This window comes from Hyla sarda, chromosome 5 (assembly GCF_029499605.1).
Source record: "Hyla sarda isolate aHylSar1 chromosome 5, aHylSar1.hap1, whole genome shotgun sequence".
Taxonomy (NCBI): Eukaryota; Metazoa; Chordata; class Amphibia; order Anura; family Hylidae; genus Hyla; species Hyla sarda.
In genome coordinates, this window is record NC_079193.1 from 308,370,949 (window position 1) to 308,392,880 (window position 21,932).

General features: G+C 42.2%; 1 protein-coding gene across 4 annotated transcripts in view; it reads right to left on the minus strand.

Annotated features, from left to right (window-relative positions):
- The window catches only part of STAU2 (staufen double-stranded RNA binding protein 2), a 410,885-nt gene that overhangs the window by 128,040 nt on the left and 260,913 nt on the right, over positions 1–21,932 (minus strand). For 2 of the 4 annotated variants that reach the window (XM_056522155.1, XM_056522156.1), the window contains one exon: positions 8,452–8,565. The exons of the other annotated variants lie outside the window; for them this stretch is intronic. In XM_056522155.1, coding sequence (XP_056378130.1) covers positions 8,452–8,565 — 114 coding nt within the window. The remainder of the gene's footprint in view (positions 1–8,451; positions 8,566–21,932) is intronic. 4 annotated transcript variants of the gene reach the window in all.

Genomic DNA, 21,932 nt, shown 5'->3' on the forward strand with positions numbered 1-21,932 from the left:
AAATATGGTCAATTTGCTCAAGACTTTATCTAAATGTCAAGATTCTTCCGCACTGTTGGTTGACTTAAAAGTGAAGCTGTAGAGATTTAAAGGGGTACTCTGGCCCTAATACATCTTATCCCTTATCCAAAGGATAGGGGATAAGATGTCTGATCGTGGAGGTCCTGCCGCTGGGGACCCCCGCAATCTGTCATTGACAACCCACCTTTGCGAACTCTCTGCAGCGCTGGAGGCTCCAAGTGTCTATGGGAGGGGGTGTGACAGCAAAGGTGGGTGCTGTATGACAGATTGCGGGGGTCCCCAGGGGTGGGATTCCCACGATCAGACATCTTATCCCCTATCCTTTGGATAGAGGATAAGATGTATTAGGGTCCCTTTAATATTTTTCATATACTTGGGCCCTTATCTGAAGTATAGATAAATGACAGGATTACCACCTAATTCAAGGAACATGGCCACACATAAACCTAGGATCAAATATCACTTGAAAAATTCTTAGAAACATCTTGAAAGAAAGGAAAATCCTCAAAACTACTGTCATGAGTAAAAGTAATTAAGGAATGGTAAAAAAAAAAAAAAAGAATAAAAAAAGTATAACACGCACCCCCATTTTAACAGGGAAATTTAAGTAAAAAAAATAAAATGTCACATCATCCCCCCAACTTCATTTTCTTCTGCACCTCAGTTTGGTCCTGTCCCCTCCAGTGCCACATCATTCCTTCCCTTTTATCAGTCCCTGTGCCACATTTACCCCTCTCATCGCCACCCCCCATGTCTCATCATTTCCCCCTCATAGACCACCACTAGCCATACAGACATTAAGCATTTAGTGCCTCCCCCACCATCATTTCCCCCTGTCTCATCATCCCCCACCCTGTCTAATCATGCCCCCCATCATTCCCCCCTCATTTCCCATCTCATAATCCCCCGTCTCATCATCCCCCACATCATTCCCCCCTCATCACCCCCCCACCCTGTCTCATCATGTCCCCCATCATTCCCCCCCTCATCATCCCCCCACCCTGTCTCATCATTCCCCCCCTCATCATTGCCCCACCCTGTCTCATCATGTCCCCCAACATCCCCCCACCCTGTCTCGTCATGCCTTCCATCATTCCCCCTCACCTTCCCCCCCCACCTGTCTCATCCTCCCCCCATCATTCCCCCCCTCATCATTTTCCCCTGTCTCATCATCCCCTCCTATGACCAGTGGTCTTTAACCGGTGGACCTCCAGATGTTGCAAAACTACAACTCCCAGCATGCCCGGACAGCCAACTGCTGTCCGGGCATACTGGGAGTTGTAGTTTTGCAACATCTGGAGGTCCGCAGGTTGAAGACCACTCTTCCCTTTTCCTTACCTGCCTGCGCTTCGGCAGGCGGAGGGTCTTGTGGGCTGCGGTCAGTGAAGCAGATGAGTGACTTCCTCTGCCGGCTTCTCTGCGCGGCATCAGGGATGTCACTTTTCAGCGGCGACTACAGGAAATGAAAAGTGACGTCACTGATGCCGTGCAGAGAAGCCGGCATAGGACATCACTCATCTGCTTCACTGACTGCAGCCCGCAAGACGCCCCGTCTGATCTGCCGAAGCGCAGCCAGGTAAGGAAAATAAACAAAACTATTAGAAGCGGGGGAAAAAGGGGAATGATGAGGGAGGGGGGAGGTAGGGAAAATGAAAAGTAAAACTGTCACTTGATTTCTTCCGCACTATCCACAGGTACTGGTGGATAGTGCGGGAGACGCTGATTAAAAGGTAGGGCAGATCCAGACAAGGTAGGGCAAATTTTAATCAGCGTCTCCCGCACTATCCACCAGTACCTGTGGATAGTGCGGGAGAAAACAAGTGACAGTTTTCCAGAGCGGGGAGGAGACGCCGCTGGTCAGTGATTTAAAGTGGCCGCAGCCGTGCTGATAATACTTAACAAGCGGACGCTTTAAATCAGTAACCAGAAGATTTATCGGCGTATAACACGCAGGCAGGCTTTTTGCCTTAAATTTAAGTTTTAAAAGTGCGTGTTCTACGCCGATAAATACGGTAAGTGGTGTTGCACATGCTTGATTCTTGAAGGGGTACTCCGCCACTAGACATCTTATTCCCTATTCAAAAGACAGGGGATAAGATGTCCGATTGCGGGGGTTTGGCCATTGGGACAAAATACCAAACCCCTGGGCCTTGAACCACATTGAACCACACAGTAGATATAGCCTATTGGGGAGTGTACACTCCCTATATGAAAATGAACAGCCCTGCAGTGGTCGCTATATTCATTATCCACTCCGATTATCACTTAAAATGTCACTCATTTGCAGCTTTACATGTTTTGCCGTAACAACGGCTTTCTCAGTAGGCAATGGTGGCAATGGCTGTTCAAAAATGGCGATAGAAGTATTTATAACCATCCCCTAATGACATAATCCTTCATGGACCATCTGGGAAAACCAATGATCCTGTGTGTATCAAGATCACCTAAGTCATCCTCCAATCCTCTCTCAATACCGCTCATCCTCACCTGTGTCAGCTCCCAAGTGCTCCAATTATATTACTATTTGGTAATAACGTCAGAGGACAGCATCCGGTTCTGTCTCTCTGTCATGTTCCTGTGCCATTCTCAGGTGCCGTTGTCATATAGTTGTGCCACGCATGTCTGTTCCGATGCACAGGAAACTTCTCCTTCATCTGCTAGTGCTCAGTGACTAAATACATTCTATTAATCGATGTCTCCAGTTATTAAATGATAAAGAAAATACACCTGAACATAGGAGGCTTATTTTGTGCAAGAGACTGGTAATCAGTTCCTGACATGGATAGAGGTGTCAACAGAGAGCACTGTGGTCAGATTGAAAAGGCAAAGTAATTTACAAAGCTGATCAACTTTCTGCAACCAGTTGATTTGCTAAAAAATTCTTCCACCAGAGTACCCATTTAATCCTTCCAGTACTTATCAGATGCTGTATGCTCCATAGGAAGTTGTTAAGTTTTTTCCAGTCTGATCGCAGTGCTCTCTGCTGCCACTTCTGTCCCTGTCAGCAACTGTCCAGAGCAGCAGATGTTTGCTATGGGAACTTTGTGACCGTTCCTGACAAGAACAGCGATAGTAGCAAAGAGCACTGTGGTCAGACTGGAAAGAATTACACAACTACCTGACACCAGTTTATTTGAAAACATTTTTTTTCCCCACCGGAGTACCCCTTGTGATGAGGTGGCAAGGAAAGAGTGTATTTCCTTGGCTAACCCTGGAGAGTCTCACCTGCTTCTTAATTAATGAGGCAGGAGGGAAGGGAGGTGTGTATATAAGATGGAGAGTCAGTCTAATCTGGGCTCTTCCTAGGAGACAGCAAGTGGGCTGTAGGGGAGAGACAGAGCCTGTAGAGGAGTACACTGCCCGAGCTATGAGTGGCTCAAAGAGTGACATGAATTGTGAGTAGATGGTTGCAGGGGACATATGTTTAACCGGCTGAGGGAAGCTCAGCGGTTGTTAGTCAGGACAAGCTGATTTGTTTAGTCAGTGACCAGACGGTCATTGATTTTGTTTGTTCCTGCTTTTTGTTTATTTTTTTCACTGCAACCTGTCTAATAAAACTGGCAAGGTGCCAGATTTGCATTATAAACGTTTGTTCGCTGGTTTATTGAGAAGAAACGCATCCTGTGGCGTAGTCCAGGACAATCCCAGAGTCAATCCCCGAGGACGGTTCCTTACACCCTCTAAAGCATAACTACCAAGTTTTATAAAAAATGACTACAGTGCAGCACTATAGTTTTCTAAATTCCAGTCGTGTTCAAATTGGCACATGAATATCTTAAAAGTTGTTATCCAGCATTAGAAAAGCAGCTGATTTCCAAAAAAAATACAAAATTCTATTAATGTGAATGGAAGTAAGTTGTAATACCACACACAACATGCAGACAGGTGTGGTGCTCTTTTTGGAAGAGATTAGCTGTTTTTCAATTATTGGGGAATCCCTTTATTAGAGCACCTTTTCTCCTCACTTCATGCCGCTCATAACTTCCTGCCCGGTCTCATAGATACTGTAGGTAGAACTGTACCTAGTGCAAGACGCAGATCCATAGAATTGCATTACAGTGGGTCTCATGATAGGTACGGTTACCTAGGAGACAGAGCAGGAGACTAGGTCTCAAAACGCAAAATTACAAGCACCATGAAGCAAGAAAAACTGTACTCTATTAAAAGGTATTTATGTACCGATTTATAGAAGAGTGTAGTTTAGAAAAAAGACTTTAGCGCATTTTTCATCACATTTAAATAATAAATAAAAATTAAATAAAAAATTATGTAGAACCTTTGTAGAAATCAAATGACATTAGAATGCACGGATCCATTAACTGGATCACATACGTAGACCAAAGTTTCTTCTTAGAGACTCTATTGCTCACTTAACCTGTTACACATGATACATTTACATGGTTACTACTGTCATAATGAACCGCTCTATGGTGTTGTCTTTGTTTGATGCTTTATCCATACTAGAATTCACCATCATCAGCACATTTGTAATTAGACCAATATTCCTAAACCGTAAGCAAGGTAGACATATGTAAAACCCACCTAAATAACGTGGTCATGTTCATAGAGGACTTTGGAAACTTTTTTTTTTTTTTTTACCAAAATAATCTCACATCGCCCAATTGACCAGGAGAATCAAAATAGAATACTCCTTCTACATCTCTATCACCATCCTCACTGTTATCAATCTATGGTGCCATACATTATTATGGACATTTATCAACGAGTTTAGTCAGGTTTTCTTTACTATAATTGTCGCAAAATTGTCGCAACTGCGACTACACAATTTTTTGTGCGACATTTTGACTGGAAAGCGAGAAAAGCAAGTTTTCCTAAAATTTACTATGTAGTAATAATTTTAAAATGGACTACGGGTAGTCAGGTATTTATTAACTGCGACAGTCGCAACTGCGCAAAAAAAAGTCGCAACAGCGTTAAAAATTGACTAAATTTACTCCAGCTCAAACATGGAGCAGAAAAAGCTTCTACCAAAGTAAAAAAGGAAAAATTGCTTACGTGAAAGAAAATTATCAATAGGCTGAAAGCAGTTGATAAATAAGTCACACATAAGCAAAAAACAAGTAAGGAAAAAATTACTAAAAAAAAGAATACATAAGCAAACATTGATAAATGTCCCTCTTTGAATCTTTATTTTCCTTTGTTACACTTCACCGACTTCATGTAGTCTATTTTGGGTTTGCATTTTGATTCCTAGTTTTTGGCATCATTAGTCTGGCCATGAGGAGAAGTGCGCCAATAAATATTTTGTTATTCCTAGTACCAGATAATTAGGAATTCCTGTTAATTTAATTAACATTTAGAAAATTATTTAGCAAGTTGCATATAATGAATTAAGATGGAATTCATGTAAAAAAAATAAGAAAGCTAAAACAGTTCAAGTATTTTCCAATGTATTATTTGTGATAAACATAACAATTCATCACTGCAACAAGGGATAAAACAACCCAATAAGATCCCTGTGTATAGAATGTGGAATGTAAACAACTCATTTAACGCTTCTCGAATCAAGTACAAAGGAGCAGAATCCAACTTAATGAGACCAAGGAAAAAGAAAACATTATGCAATCTTCTAACACTTCCCATCCCAAGGGCTTTTCACAATGTTATCTTAGAATAGAAGAAATAACCTCAGAAATAATCTGCATGTATACCATGATATAAGAAAGGTTCATCCCAAAGATGTTACAGCCCATACACTAACTTCATTAGGAATCGCAAAATACCTATAACTGTGTAAAGTCGGCCATAGATTGATAACTTGCCGCCTTCAGCAGCCATTGTGAATCTGTGGTAATGCAACCATCAAAACATTCAGTAATAGACAGCCAAGCTAACATTTTGCCCTATGGTCTTTAGTACGTGCATACGTTTTGTTTCCAGTGGAAATTGTATTTTTATTAATAATTCACTCAAAATGATTAAAATTGATTAAAATAGTTGATTGCAACTGAAACAATCATTTATTAGGTAAAATTCAACAATAGAAAAGCCACTTTTGAATTGAACTGGTTCCTCAAAAATCTGATTTTGAAATGTTCTTAAAAATTTGGAAAACTGGTGCACAACTCTTCTCATGTCCTAAAAAAGTGAAATGACATTTTCCCCCAAAACACCTACATAAAAGATATATTGCAGGTGTGAGACTTAAAGGGGTACTCCGCCCTCTAGACATCATATCGACTCTTGACCCTCCCCTAGCGTTCTGAAAATGTATGTGACATCACACCCCCTCCATTCATGTCTATGTGAGGGGGCGTGACGGCTTAGGGTGGAGTACCCCTTTAACATATAGTCACTATATAACTTATGTGCCACAACTATCTTTCTTACACAAGCAAAGAATTAAAAATGCATCTAACAAAAATTTCACGTTTTAGAGTTTTTCCACAAAAAGCTGAATGTATAGGCCAAAAAAAAGGCAACACTAAAATGTGTAACGAAAACAAAAAATAAAACCTCACTTGGATAAGTAAACTTAACCCAAAGTCATTACTAAACAAAGGCGCCAGAATTAAAAAACTGATATTGGTTATTACGGTCATAAAGGGTAAAATCATGGCTACCATTTCAACGATGTAACATAGTGCTCAGGCCCGATTCACATCAGTGTTGGTCTTCATGCTGTTAGACTTCTGTGGCTTTTTAAGGGTAAAAATAAAGCCAACAAATCTGTCCATTATGAATAGAAGCCATGATTCTTATATGAGGTCTTTACTTTAATTTTCAGCATATATTACTTACTGCACCTTGGATACACTTGATTAATATTTATCACTGAATTGCATGTTTTATTTATGTAAAAAATCTGCTAAAATCATTACAAAAGTCTTTTATTTAGTTATAAATACATGAAAAATAACGTATTTAAAAACATTAAAAAAAACACGGAACCAGAGAGGTTCACACTGCTAAATAATTGATTTATATACCGAGGTATCCTGTATTGCACATACCCGTCTTGCCGGAAAAAAATGCAAAATAGAGGAGGGAAGAACAGTCCTCTAGGTATATAAATTGTAATGAGTATATGAGATATGACCAATATGAATAGATGTGACCAGTATTTAAAATGAGTAAGGATTTAATAATAGATTAAAATACACATAACCGGTATACCAACAGGGCCCTTGCCAGGAATACCAAAATGATTGTAGAATAATACAAAATAAATGAGAGCAAATAAATATTGGAAAATTAAACAATAAAAAAAGGTATTAAAAAAAAAATGTTAGACCTCAAAACCACCAGTAACTGTATGGCAGTCCAGAATGAATATCAGTTCAGAATGAATGTCCCAAATATAGGCGGATAATTATAATAATATGATCACTGGCATCGCAGCTTATTAGTGTAAAGATGAATATTGTGCCATTAGCATGAAATGGACCGATGCACTGCACCACTCACCACCCGTGAGTGACTCTCTGTTCCGAGGGTCGCGTGATGTTCCGGCAGTCTGGCAGGGACCAGCGGTCGGCCTAGTTGGAGGACTGCATGGATGTCAGTGGTCGCGTCCTCAGGTGATGGTGCTACGGAGTGGCACAGGTGGGTAGCTGGCCGAAGATGATGGGGTGGTGGGGTGAGTGTAGGAGTGCGGCGTCCTCATGGATAGAATTGAGGACAGCGCGCGCTGCTGGAGTGGTCCAGAAATGAGGGTATTGCAGCTGTTGAAAATGGATATTGGTGAAAATAGTCCAAACACAGTCTATTTGCAGGGTTGTAAGAGGTCAGGTAATCCTTTGCAAGCCAAACGTGTTTCGGGGTGTCCCTTTCTTCAGTGGCAATGTGTGTTTAATTTTCCAATATTGATTTACTCTCATTTATCTTGTATTATTCTACAATAATTTTGGTATTCCCGGCAAGGGCCCTGTCGGTATACCTGTTATGTGTATGTTAATATTTTATTAAATCCTTACTCATTTTCAATACAGGTCACATCTATTCATATTGGTCATATCTCATATACTCATTACAATTTATATACCTAGAGGACTGTTCTTCCCTCTCTATTTTGCAATTACAGAATGTGCAAAACAGAAAGTGTTAAATTGACACTCTGGGAAAAAGCAGAGCATGCAGCTTTTTCCCGGAGGGAAGGAGCTCATCCCATCCAAAAATATATACCTGGTCCGCATAGCTCCAAAGATCAACAGGTGTCTTTACATGGTCTGCTCCATCATTACGACTGCCTGTTTAGGTTATGAGCAGTGGTTGCTTAGAGTTAACCAAGAACCTTCTGAAATTACTCTGCATACAGTAGCATTAAAGGAACTGCATGTAAAGCATATAAGCATTCCTTTAAAGAGATGGGTTGTGCACTTTTCCTCCAGGAAAAGACTGCTTTTTGGCCTATGGAGGTCACTTCAAGCGCATCATTCATTCTTTGGCTAAAAACATAGAACATGGTACCTGATCATGGCTGGTTTCCACAGAGTTGCCAATGCCATGGAATGTCATCTGCACCGGCAGAAGTGTCAAGCATGTCAAGAACTCATTCCCACTCTGTTGATCACTGTAATTTACCTTTAGCGCATAAAAATAAAAAAATGTAACAAAAAAAAAAAAATGAATCAATTTATGATAATGTAGACATTTGTAGACAGTCTATAGAAAAAAAAACCTAGAAAGAAAAAAAAAATAACAAAAATGTCAAATTCATTATACAAATTTAATGGATTCCCAAAATGTAATTCTAACTAGAAGTTGGGTTTGGAACCTGTATTCTGTATAGTAGGACATGTACATCCATCTTCCCTGCAGATGCCAGAGTGATCATCTGCATCAACCTAGGGACAAAAAGTCAAATAATCCCTCTGATTCATCAAGACATGGTGCCTTTGATTACTCTCCACATTTAATACACAAGGACCCTTTTCTAGAGCTTTCTATGCTTTTTTTTAATGTTATGAACCTTTGACCTCACTTATGAAAATGGGCACATGTCTGTAAGAGCCCACTCTTGTGTTTAAAAGACATTATAACAGGACACTGATTCATGGGGAACCAGCGTCTGAAATGTCAGTGATCTCAAGAATAGAACAATTTTGGTCTAAGATGTAGATGGGGCAGGTTACTTCTCATTCTCCATGTAATTAAAGGAGCACTCTGGGATGTACAAATTATCCCCTATCCTAAGGATAGGGGATAAGTGTTAGATTGCGCGGTGTCCAACCGCTGGGACCCCCCCCCCCCCCCCCCGATCTCTCGCACGAAGCTGCGGCCGACACGCCCCCTCCATGCAGTTCTACGGCTGAGCCAGAGTTTGCCTAAAGCAGTGCTCCGGCTCTGCCATAGAACTGTATGGAGGGGGCGTGCCGGTTCCATGCAGGGAGCTGGGGCTCTGTTAGGGAGATTGCGGGGGGCCCCAGCAGTCGTACCCATGTGAACCCCGCAATTTGTACATCCCGGAGGCATCATTTAATGAAATTTATGAAAATTCTGTAAAACTAATCTTCACCAGACCCACAGATGGTCAGATCATCTCAAGAGTGCTGCCATATACATTGGTTACATGATGAATTATGGAAATCATACCAATATTCTGTATGTGAAACCATAATCCTTATTTTTGGTATGTGAAGTCATATAATGCACAGAAGATCTGTCATGTTTACAAACATTGCAGATTTTTTCCCCTTTTTTTTTTTACCAGTTTTCCGAAAAATAATATTTTTACCATGCCGGAAATGAGAAAATTTCCTCTACACGAAATGAAGGCTAATGGACAAGTGTAACATTAATACTCAAAACATGAACACTTGTGAATTACTAATGAAAACCTTCATTCCCACCAGCTGTGTCCCATCGGACATGACCCTCCTCCATGTATCACCTCTTTCTTTTATCAGTCCCGGCCCAGATAACACAACATCATGAATAAAGATGTGCAGCTGTATGTACCAGGAAAGGCTTGAGGCAGATTAAAGCAAGAATGGAATACCAGGTCATAGTTTATAAAGAACCTGCAAACTCCTTTGGGTTCTCCTTCTCTTTATATCTTGACTCCCCCCCCATAAACTTGTAAGGCTTTGTCTGCCTGATACATCTTCAAGCACCAAGGAGATCAGTGCAATCCCTGCAGTACACAGCCATGCCTTATAAAGTGTCCAACATTAAAGCTGTCAAACAATACTAACTTATCAATGAGAATTAGACTTTCCTTACTGTTTTTACTTATTTATAACACATTATTTATAGATTGCAGCCATAATAATTTCTCTTCTACAGACACACTTCAACTAGAATTAGGTTACATTTGTTTTTGAAAACTAGATGAAGACTACCTGTGGCAGAAAAGAAACTTTTTCTTAGCATCTCCTGTCTCTTTGTATATCCGACGGTCATACTTTCTGCTTCTGATCAGATATCTTCTTGAATTTTAGATGTCAATAGGTTGTTTCTTTCTCTGTACTATTCTGCCGATTCTACAATGCCTCAATATAGCATCTCTTAAGCCGGAGAAGCCAGTGTCATATTGACCTACACATAAGGTCATACAGGAAGTTCTGGTGCTGTGTTATTGAAGTCTGATCTAGATTAAGGCTAAGTCCACACTATGGAATTTCCGCTTAGAAACTACTCTTGGAAATTCTGGTGCAGCTGAATCCCATTGATGTTAATGAGATTCCCCTGCACAGTGGACAGTGCATAATGTCCGCAACCACCATTTATAGGGACAGCATTACACACACGGTGCTAGCGACGACTGTCAGTGCTGGCGACACTCCGAATCCACAGTGTAAACCTTTCCAAACAGTAAGACACTGACTCATTGAATTCTTTATGAATATTGAAGTAAAATTAGGACGAGATACGGCGCCTCCTCACGTCTTACCAGACCTGCCAGTCACGGTCAAGGATGCAGAGGCAGTCACTTACCGAACAACACCAGCATCACCGCTCGGGAGAATAACGGCTTCGTGCGAGTTTACAGGCACATCGAGGTGTTGTGCCCTCAGCACAACACGCTACGGTAAGGTGCATTAACCTGCACTTGCTCATCCAAATCATCTACGGTATCACACTAGGAGCGCGCCTCTTTTCCTTTTCTTTTTAATCATTGAATTCTTTAAAGGGGGTTATCCAGGAAAAAGACTTTTTGTTATATATCAACTGGCTCCAGAAAGTTAAACAGATTTGTAAATAACTTCTATAAAAATCTTAATCCTTTCAGTACTTATGAGCTTCTGAAGTTAAGGTTGTTCTTTTCTGTCTAAGTGCCCTCTGATGACACGTGTCTCGGGAACCACCCAGTTAAGAAGAGGTTTACTATGGGGATTTGCTTCTAAACTGGGTGGTTCCCGAGACAGGTGTCACAGAGAGCACTTAGACAGAAAAGAACAACCTTAACTTCAGAAGCTCCTAAGTACTGAAAGGATTAAGATTTTTTTAATAGAAGTAATTTACAAATCTGTTTAACTTTCTGGAGCCAGTTGAATATATATATATATATATATATATATATATATATATATATATATATATATATATAAAGTTTTTCCTGGAATACCCCTTTAACAGAATACATGGGAAATTTTAGTTATGGGTGTAGTTTCCCCTTAAAGCATCTATAACAATCCTGATGAAATCCCCAAGGAACACAATCAAGATTATTGCATATATCACATTCACAGTGAGCCCTTTTCTAAGGAACAAATCAGAAGCAAATCTTATAATCATCTTTGGCCCTGTCTGAACATCTGTATTGGAGTGATGTTTAATGACAAGTTCTCCAGTTCCATGGAAAAAATACTGATGTACAAATAGGGTGACATAACGAATGATAAATGTAGCACTCCACATAAAAGCAGAAATAGAAACAATGGATAGGTAACTGCCTGCAACATGGTCCATAGCAAATCAGCTAAAACTGCACAAACAGCAAGGTCAATGTCTATCCTGATACTACTTTGAATGGTGTAAAAATTACACTTTGCACTATACAGTAATTTGATGGTTTAAGTAGTTGCTGCACTGTCCAAATTAGGGATGTCCCGATACCATTTTTTTAAGACCAAGTACGAGTACCGATACTTTATCGTACTTTTATTTTAAAGGGAATCTGACACCAGAGAGACCCGGTTTCTGGCGCTGTTTACCATATATGTGGGTTCCTTGTTACGGATGATGGAGGCGGCTGCTGTAGTATAAGCCAATATCTCTCTCTTCTCCATTAGACAGAACAGGGAATTTGCATTGGCGGCGAGACCAATGTCTCCGGAGCGATTGCGCTGATGTTCACATGGTGAGCAGTGATAAAAACCGGGTCACCTGCACTATCTACCTATAAATTCAAGTTAGTGCAGGTGACCCTGCCGTAAGATTGCATTTAATAGTAGGTAGTATCCCCTTGTAGGTAGTATAGATAGTTGCAGTAATTAGTAGCAGCCCCCCGTAGACCGCAGCCCCACCCCTGTAGACCACAGCCCCCCCCCCCCTTGTAGACAGCACCCCCTCTTGACCCCTTGTAGACAACAGGCCACCCCCCCCCTCCCGGAGACAGTGCAGGTATCAGACATGGTATCAGGGACATTAAACGAGTCCCCGATACCATGCAAATGCCTAGTATCGTCCCCAATACTGATACTAGTAAGTATGAGTACTTTTATTTTAAAGGGAGTCTGACACCAGAGTGACCTTGTTTCTGGCGCTGTTTACCGTATATGTGGGTTCCTTGTTGTGAACGATGGAGGCAGCTGCTGTAGTATAAGCCAAGTTCTCTCTCTTCTCCATTGGACAGAACAGGGAATTTGCATTGGCGGCAAGACCGATGTCTCCGGAGTGATTGTGCTGATGTTCACATGGTGAGCAGTGATAAAAACCGGGTCACCTGCAGGTGACTCTGCCTTTAATAGTAGGTAGTTTCCCCTTGTAGGAAGTATAGATAGTTGCAGACATTAGTAGCAGCCCCCCTGTAGACCGCAGCCCCCCCCTTGTAGACAGCGCCTGCCCCGTGTCCCCCTTGTAGACAGTGCTCCCTCTTGTCCCCCTTACAGACAGCAGCCCCCCCCCTTGTAGACAGTGGGCCCCTCCTTGTAGACAGCGCTTCCTCATGTTCCCCTTGTAGACAGCAGGGTCCCCCCTTGTAGACAGCAGGGTCCCCCGTTGTAGACAGCAAGCCCACCCTTGTAGAAAGTGCTTCCTCTTGTCCCCCTTGTATACAGCAGTCCCCCCCCCCTTCTAGACAGCGCTTCCTCTTGTCCCCCTTGTAGGGAGCAGTGTCCGCCCTTGTAGACAGCAGGCTCCCCCACCCTTATAGACAGCAGCCCTCTCCCCCTCTTGTAGACCGCTCACCTGCGGCTGTACTCAGGGGTTGCCACTACGCTGTCCCGATCGCATCATGGCGTCCTATGGAGGAGCATGTGACATACGTGTGTGTCACATGCTCCTCCATAGGACGCCATGATGCGATCGGGAGAATGGGACAGCGGAGCGGGGCCACAAAGCAGCAGGTATCGGGGACATCAAGCGAGTCCCCGATACTGATACTAGTATCGGGACATCCCTAGTCCAAATAGACACAGATCGACCCTCATTAGTATCATTGGGGATTCTGATGATTTTTATAGAAAACTAGCTGCAGACTCTGCTTGTTTTTCTGTCAAAAATAGTGGAAATCTTAATGGAAAACCCAGCAAAACAGCATAGTACAAAAGTTAGTTACATTTTTATATAGGGTATGCAAATTGTACAACTTAAGTATCTACTCAACAAAATAATCTATACACAGTCATGGCTGTAAGTGTTGGCACCCCTGAAAATTTTAAAGAAAATGAAGTATTTTTCACATAAAAGGATTGCAGTGACACATGTTTTGCTTTACACGTTTATTCCCTTTGTTTGTATTGGAACTAAACCAAAAAAGGGAGGAAAAAAAGCAAATTGGACATAATGTCACACTAAACTCCAAAAATGGTCTGGACAAAATTATTGCCACAATTAATTTAATATTTAGTGGCACACCCTTTGGAAATAATAACTGAAATCAGTCGCTTCCTATAACCATGAATAAGCTTCTTACACCTCACAGCCGGAATGTTGGACCACTCTTCCTTTGCAAACTGCTCCAGGTCTCTTACTGGAAGGTGCCTTTTCCCAATGGCAAATTTTAAGATCACTTCACAGGTTTTCAATGGGATTTAGATCTGGACTCATTGCTGGCCTCTTCAGAACTCTCCAGCACTTTGTTGCCATCCATTTCTGGGGGCTTTTTGACTTATGCTTGGGGTCATTGTCCTGCTGGAAGACCCAAGATCTCGGACTCAAACCCAGCTTTCTGACACTGGGCTGTACAGTGCGACCCAAAATCCGTTGGTAATCCTCAGATTTCATGATGCCTTGCACACATTCAAGGCACCCAGTGCCTGAGGCAGCAAAACAACCCCAAAACATCATTGACCTCCACCATATTTCACTGTAGTTACTGCGTTCTTTTCTTTTTAGGCCTCATTTCGTTTTCGGTAAACAGTAGAATGATGTGCTTTACCAAAAATCTCTATCTTGGTCTCATCTGTCCACAAGACATTTTCACAGAAGGATTTTGGCTTAATCAAGTTCATTTTGGCAAAATGTAGTCTTGCTTGTTTAGGTCTCTGCGTCAGCAGTGGGGTCCTCCTGGATCTCCTGCCATAGCGTTTCATTTCATTTCATTTCAATGTCAACAGATAGTTTGCACTGACATTGATGCTCCCTGAGCCTGCAGGACAGCTTGAATATCTTTGGAACTTGTTTGGGGCTGCTTATCCACCATCCGGACTCTCCCGTGTTGACACCTTTCATCAATTTTTCTCTTCCGTCCACACCCAGGGAGATTAGCTAGAGTGCCATGGGTTGAAAGCTTCTTGATAATGTTGCGCACTGTGGACAAAGGCAAATCTAGATCTTTGGAGGTGGACTTGTAACTTTGATATTGTTGATATTTATCCACAATTTTGGTTCTCAAGTCCTCAAACAGTTCTCTTCTCCTCTTTCTGTTGTCCATCCTTAGTGTGGCACACACAGACACACAATGCAAAGACTAAGTGAACTTCTCTCTCTAGCTTTCAGGTGTGATTTTTATATTGCCCACACCTGTTACTTGCCCCAGGTGAGTTTAAAGGAGCATCACATGCCTGAAATAATCATATTTTTTCACAATTTTGAAGGGGTGCCAATAATTTTGTCTGGACCATTTTTGGAGTTTGGTGTGACATTATGTCCAATTAGCTTTTTTTCCCTCCTTTTTTGGTTTAGTTCCAATACACACAAAGGGAATAAACGTGTGTATAGCAAAACATGTGTTACTGCTATCCTTTTCTGTGAGAAATACTTCCTTTTCTAGAAAAATTTCAGGGGTACCAACATTTACGGCCATGACTGTATGTGTAGCACCAGAAATGTGATCTGGAGGGGAACTAAGAGGTCTGGGGGGACTAAGCGCTCATCCACACTGCGGACATTCGGCTGGCATAATTTCACTGTGGAAATCCACTAGCAGCAGAGTCCTATTGTTTAAAATGGGATTCTGTTGCTCTGTGTATACTGTGGAATTGCCACAGTGGAATTATGCTGGCGCAATGGACGTCTTCCCAAAGAATGAACATGTTTATTCTTTGGGTAGTATTCTGCCACACTGCATTGCTGTCAGCGTGGTCCTATCACTGAGGACTTAGGTGGCGCCTGCTGCAGGCAGAATTCTGCCGACTGAATGTCCGCAGTGTGGGCAAGTCCGTAGAGGTCTGAAAGACGAGGACAAAGATGAGTCTGGGGGGGGGACTTAGGGGTCCGGGGGAGGTCACCACAATGGTGGGATTGGCCAAACAGATGAAACAGTGTTTGGCATGATGTATACCCCAATAAGTGGCTCTCAAGCTGTGACAAAACTACAACTCCCATCATGCCTGAAGCTTTCCATGGATGATGGGAGTTGTTCCTTTGCAACAGCTGAAAAGCCACTTGAACCAAGGAGATTTCACCATGCAGCCCATTTTATTTTGGTGGGAGTCTAACTGCTGGGTCCCCCACAAAAAAGGGCTGCATAGTCTAACATGCACAGGCCTATTTTAGGTCCCACTCTGGCCCTGGACAGGACGGTGATTATGCAGCACCTGCTCGCTACCTTTGGAGCTCCAACCACTGCTCCTCTGGTCCGGGTACCTACTGCTATGGCCCATAGGCTGCGGACCAGAGGAGCAGTGGTTGGAGCACAGAAGCAAGGAAGTACACAGACATATACTGTATACTGTGTATATTGTAAACTGAGTGACCCTGCCGAGTGACTCCGCCACCTATGATCCCTCCTTTTGTGGCTCCGCCCTCAGGCATGGCCAGTGCCCTGGATCTTTTGTAGACCTAGCAACGCCCCTGATCCACGGCAGGCCAGCGTGATGACATCACATCATCGCGCCGGCGCCCGGAAATCACGTCCCTGCAGCTCTCACTCACAGTACAAGAACGTAGCAGCGTGAGAAAGGTGAGCTGTATGGATGGACGGGCAAATTATAAGTGAGGGGGGCAAATTATAAGTGAGGAGCACATATCAGGGGGGTATTACATGTGAGGAACACAGGACAGGGGGGATTATATGTGGGGGCACATGACAGCCCCCCCTGTCATGTGCCCATATAATGCTCCCCTGACTTATAATACCCCCTGTCCTGTACCCTCACATATAATGCCCCCTGAGGGGGCAGGACAGGGGGCATTATATGTGAGGGACACTGGACAGGGGGCAATATATGTGAGGGGCACAGGACAGGGGGTATTATAAGTCAGGGGGGCATTATATGGGCACATGACAGGGGTGGGCTGTCATGTGCCCCCACATATAATCCCCCCGTCATGTGCCCCTCATACATAATACCCCCCATCATGTGCCCCTCATACATAATACCCCCTGTCCTGTGACCCCCACATATAATGCCCCATGTCCTGTGTTCCTCACATACAATGCCCCCTTCATGTGCCCCGACATATAATGTCCCCTGACATGTGCCCCTCATATATAATGCCCCATGTCCTGTGCCCCTCACATATAATGCCCCCTGTTCTGCACTCTCAGGGGGCATCATATGTGAGGTGCACAGGACATGGGGCATTATATATGAGGGGCACAGGACAGGGGGTATTATAAGTCAGGGGGGCTTTATACAGGCTTGGGGAGAGAAGCAAGTAGCGGCGGCGGTCTCTGGCACCGCAAAAGCCGCTAAAGTTCATTGATTTAATGCGCCCGCTTTAAATCAATGATCTGCAGCGGCTTCAGGGGGGGGGGGGGGGGGGAGAAATAGCTGATAATTTATACTGGAATATCGGTAAAAATTATCGGCTATCGGCCTTAACCTCCACAGATTATCGGTATCGGCCTTAAAAATTTATATCAGTCGATCCCTAGTAGAAAATAACCATAAGAAAAGAAAGCAGCATTGTTATGGTGGACTCACAACATAGCTATCGAGCCTCAAGACCAGCACAGATCCTGGCAGGTAAGTACTAAAGTCACCTTATGTCGGATAACCCCTTCAACTTCCCAAAACCCACTAGGTCCCAAAACATGTCTAAGAAAATAAAAACAGGTAACTTTGCCAAGGATAATACATTTAACCATTCAGTACATCAACTTATTCTCAAAATAAATTATTTCCATGCCAAACTAATGATAAGTAATTATCACATTTCTATATATTTCAACAACTTTAACGTGCAATGATAATCTACATTTATATTTGCAATTACAGTAATTTTTTTCCTTTGATCCATAAGTATTCCCTTGTCTAGGAAAACAGCATGTTTAGGCAACAATTGAAATTTGGATGTCCAATTGCAAACATCTATGTATAGCATTTCCAAAGGATCCTACACCAGCTAAGATGTTTCCATACCTTTCAGAGAAATGAATGAAGGGATCCCAGCACATGTATAACCATCTCTCAATTCAACCCCTTTACCAGGTAAGGCAGGGTTGGGTTACTCTCACCGAAGAGTTAGATAATTGTCCTAGGGGTATGTTAACACCAAGTATACGGCAGAGTAAAGTTTTTTACCTATTCAGGAAAAATCCTTATCAAAGGATTCCATAAGGATTGGGAATCAAATGACAAAGTAGTTAGAGCCACATTTCACATGGATTTCCACACAATGAAGAAATAGACGACAAGACAAAATGACATCAACGTGATACATCAAGATTGTAGCTTCTGAAGCAAAACACTAGGACATGGCCCTGTGAATATGTGCTTCTTAGATCACTTCTACTGAACGGGAGGTCTGCAGTTGTCTTTCTCAATGTGCAAGGTCTCTATATCCCAGAAAGGCATACATCTCTACTGGGATTACTTTGGAGTAAGCGTGCATCAGCTTCCTCTGTGTCCATCCTTCTGTCTAATACCCTACAATGGGAAGATGAAGCTCACCGTGCTGATGCTTCTGGTAGGTGGCTGTTTGTGAAAGAGAAAATACATGGTGTGCTTTCAATGTTGGGGACAGTGTACCTTCGAAATGCTGGACAAGCCGTTTTTTTTGCAACGTACCCTGCTTGAGATCGAGGGCTATCTGGAGGAAGATGTATTATTCATGGGATAACTCAATATGGCAAAGGACTCTATCTTGGATTCTTCTATGGCTCTCAGGAGGGATAAAGGTATACTCACTTCATATTAGCTCATTGATGTTTTGTGGATGTCTCCTCAGTTGACAAAGACAACTTTTTATCATGATCTCTGTACTAGGCTGGACTACCTCTTTCTTCCACATTTTCGTCTCTCCTCTGCGCTTTCCATCCGAGTAGAACCTAAAACCTTTTCTCCGAATTAGCCGATAAGCCTAGTAAGGCTTTGGCTAGGGCCCTAAACCTCACGGAGATCACAGACATTTTTACTGCATATTTAGTTGTCCTCAGGCACAAAGCATTCTTTGTCTACTCATATAGCGAAAGCTTTTTTTTTCGCTCTTGCCAACTTGCCTTTTTCTACTTCCCATACCCTTCTCCTCAGGCCATAGGTGAATACATCTCTGCCTCCCTCTGGCTTACCTCCATTGTCTGAGGAAGCGATCTCTGATGTAGAATTATCGGATGACTTTACAGAGACGAACACAGGGTAGGACCATGGGCTTGATGGCCTGATTCTTTCTGACTACAAGGCTCTCCTTTCTGTCTTACTCAACCATTTTAACTCCTTGTCTCAGGGAACTTAGTTACTCCAAAAGAAGCCAAGGATCTAGCTCAGTGTTTGAGCCATCGATCAATCTCCCTTTTGAATGCAGATTTGAAGCTGTGGACTTGTCCCTTATTTGGCAAGTGTAGCTAATTTTGCAATTCAATGCATGGAAGACTGTTACTCTATGTTACATAAAATAGTTTGTCTAGGTGCTACATATTTCTACAGATTAGGCTTTTGGCTTGGTTCATACAGTTGTGAATATTTCGTGTTGATCTGGCACCTTCGCTGGATTGGTATACTTGTTATGTTTGACCTAATGGCCATCCTCCCTCTGTGTAGGGTGGCTTATTGTTTGCACTATACTTAAAAACTTGTTTAAAAAAAAAAAAAACTATATAGGACGTCAATAAATGTGTATTTTGAAGTATTACAAAAAAAAAAAAATGAAAACTATTCAAAAAAGGTAAAAAGATTTCCCCTTTAGAGCATCTTTAGTTTTATCATATCTTCAGCCAGATATGGTTCATCTTGTCACCTTAGACAATGACTCTTTAGAGCATTGCTCTATATTTTCGGTTTTCATGCCACCAGATTAACAGAGATAAATCAGTATAATTAAAAAGAGGGAAGAAAAAAGAAGCAGGCATCAGCTCGGGAGAACTGGGCTCACAGTGTGAAAGAAACCCTGCCTGGTAAAAGCTCTGCACCATCCATTCTCTCACCGATGTTCATTTATTAAGTGAAAAGAAAAATGAGACGGAGGGAGAGGGCTTGTAGGGTCAGGCAGCAGCAAAAACATGTCCTAACAAAGTGGTGTTCATGTTCTCTAAAACAAGCCTCGCTCAAAAGAGACACAGGGAGCCACGGGAGTCCTCTGCGACAGGACAGAAATATATCAGGCAATAAAAACCCTGAAAGCAGCCTTCCTCGCAAATCTTCTGTATTAAATGGCCGAGACCTTCAAGGGTGGACAAAAGATTAAAGGTTCCTTTTAATGCTTCCCGAGAATTTACACAAACCTGTAAATGCCACTAAAATAAAGAGAAGATTTGTGGAACATCCTTCCCTTGTAAATAAAAATGTGGCTGCTAATTCATTGTGATGAGGCAATTAAACTGTATTTCTTCTGACCAGGGTTACAGTCAGATCCATCCAACTTCAATACATATTCAATGTATCGCTGAGGACACTGAACCTGAGGAAGCTCAATGGGTTTCAAAAATAAAAAAAATAACAAACATTATTTATCTGATGAACAATAACAAATGTACTAGAAAGGAAAGCAGTGATACTTTTACATAAGAATGGCCTCTCGATGCAATCATATCCTATACTGTTGATTAATGCACCCCAATTTATTGACTAGTGGAGAGTCAATGAATGCCACAAATGTATAGTACTGGCTTGTATTATACAGTAATGTATACTGTTCTGAACACCTGTGGTCAAAGGTTTAAAATTAAAAGGCAGCTGCCTCAGTAAAATAGTTTAAGGATTAAACTTCATGGGACAGAAACGCTGTAGATTTTTCATAGCAGGAAATCCACAACAAATTGCATGGCTTTTGTGGATGTGTAGCAGAACTGCTGCTGTGCATCAGGCACTATGTTAGTAAAAAAAAAAAAAAAAAAAAAAAAAGCTACATTTTTTACGTAAGCCACACAAATAGATTTTGCTGCAGACCTGCTGACTGTACAATGAAGTAAAAAAACAAAATATAGTAATTCTGCACCAGTATTGAAATGATCCAGATTAACAATTTAGATATGTTGCTGCGGAGCGGCATTTGTCCACAGAGCCAATCAATGGCCACAGTAGTGTCCAGGACGTGAGGGGGGAATGTGACAATGGGTAGGGGGGGGGGGGGGGGTCTGGGGGAGAATGTGACAAGGGGGGGGAATGTGGTAGGGGGACGGGGAATGTGACAGGGGGTGGGGGAATGTGATATGAGAGAAATAACAGAGAAATAATGAGGGGGGGGGGGTCACCCTATGTAGTAAACCGGGGTGCTACTAACAGCAAAAAGATCATATAGCACAGGAAAGAAGAGGGATCACTGTATACAAGTGCACACCAAAAAAAAATATATGATCAAGTATATCTTTATTGTACAAAAAACATTCACAAGACATCACTATGTGAAATAGAAAAGGACATCTAAAAACATTTAAAAAGACCCGCAAGGGAACAAAGCACAACACGGGGAGGGGCCATGAACCCCCTAACCCCAAGTCCTGTCCTGCAACAATAGAAAAAGATAACAACAACGCTGCTACTCAAAGGTGCACAGTGCTAATGTAAATTACACTTTTACTATTGTTGCAGGACAGGACTTAGGGTTAGGGGGTTCATGGCCCCTCCCCGTGTTGTGCTTTGTTCCCTTACGGGTCATTTTTAAGAGATGAGCGAACTTACAGTAAATTCGATTCGTCGCGAACTTCTCAGCTCGGCAGTTGATGACTTTTCCTGCATAAATTAGTTCAGCTTTCAGGAGCTCCGGTGGGCTGGAAAAGGTGGATACAGTCCTAGGAGACTCTTTCCTAGGAATGTATCCACCTTTTCCAGCCCACCGGAGCACCGGAAAGCTGAACTAATTTATGCAGGAAAAGTCATCAACTGCCGAGCCGAGAAGTTCGTGACGAATCGAATTTACTATAAGTTCGCTCATCTCTAGTCTTTTTAAATGTTTTTAGATGTCCTTGTCTATCTCACATAGTGATTTCATGTGTGTGTGTTTTTTGTACAATAAAGATATAC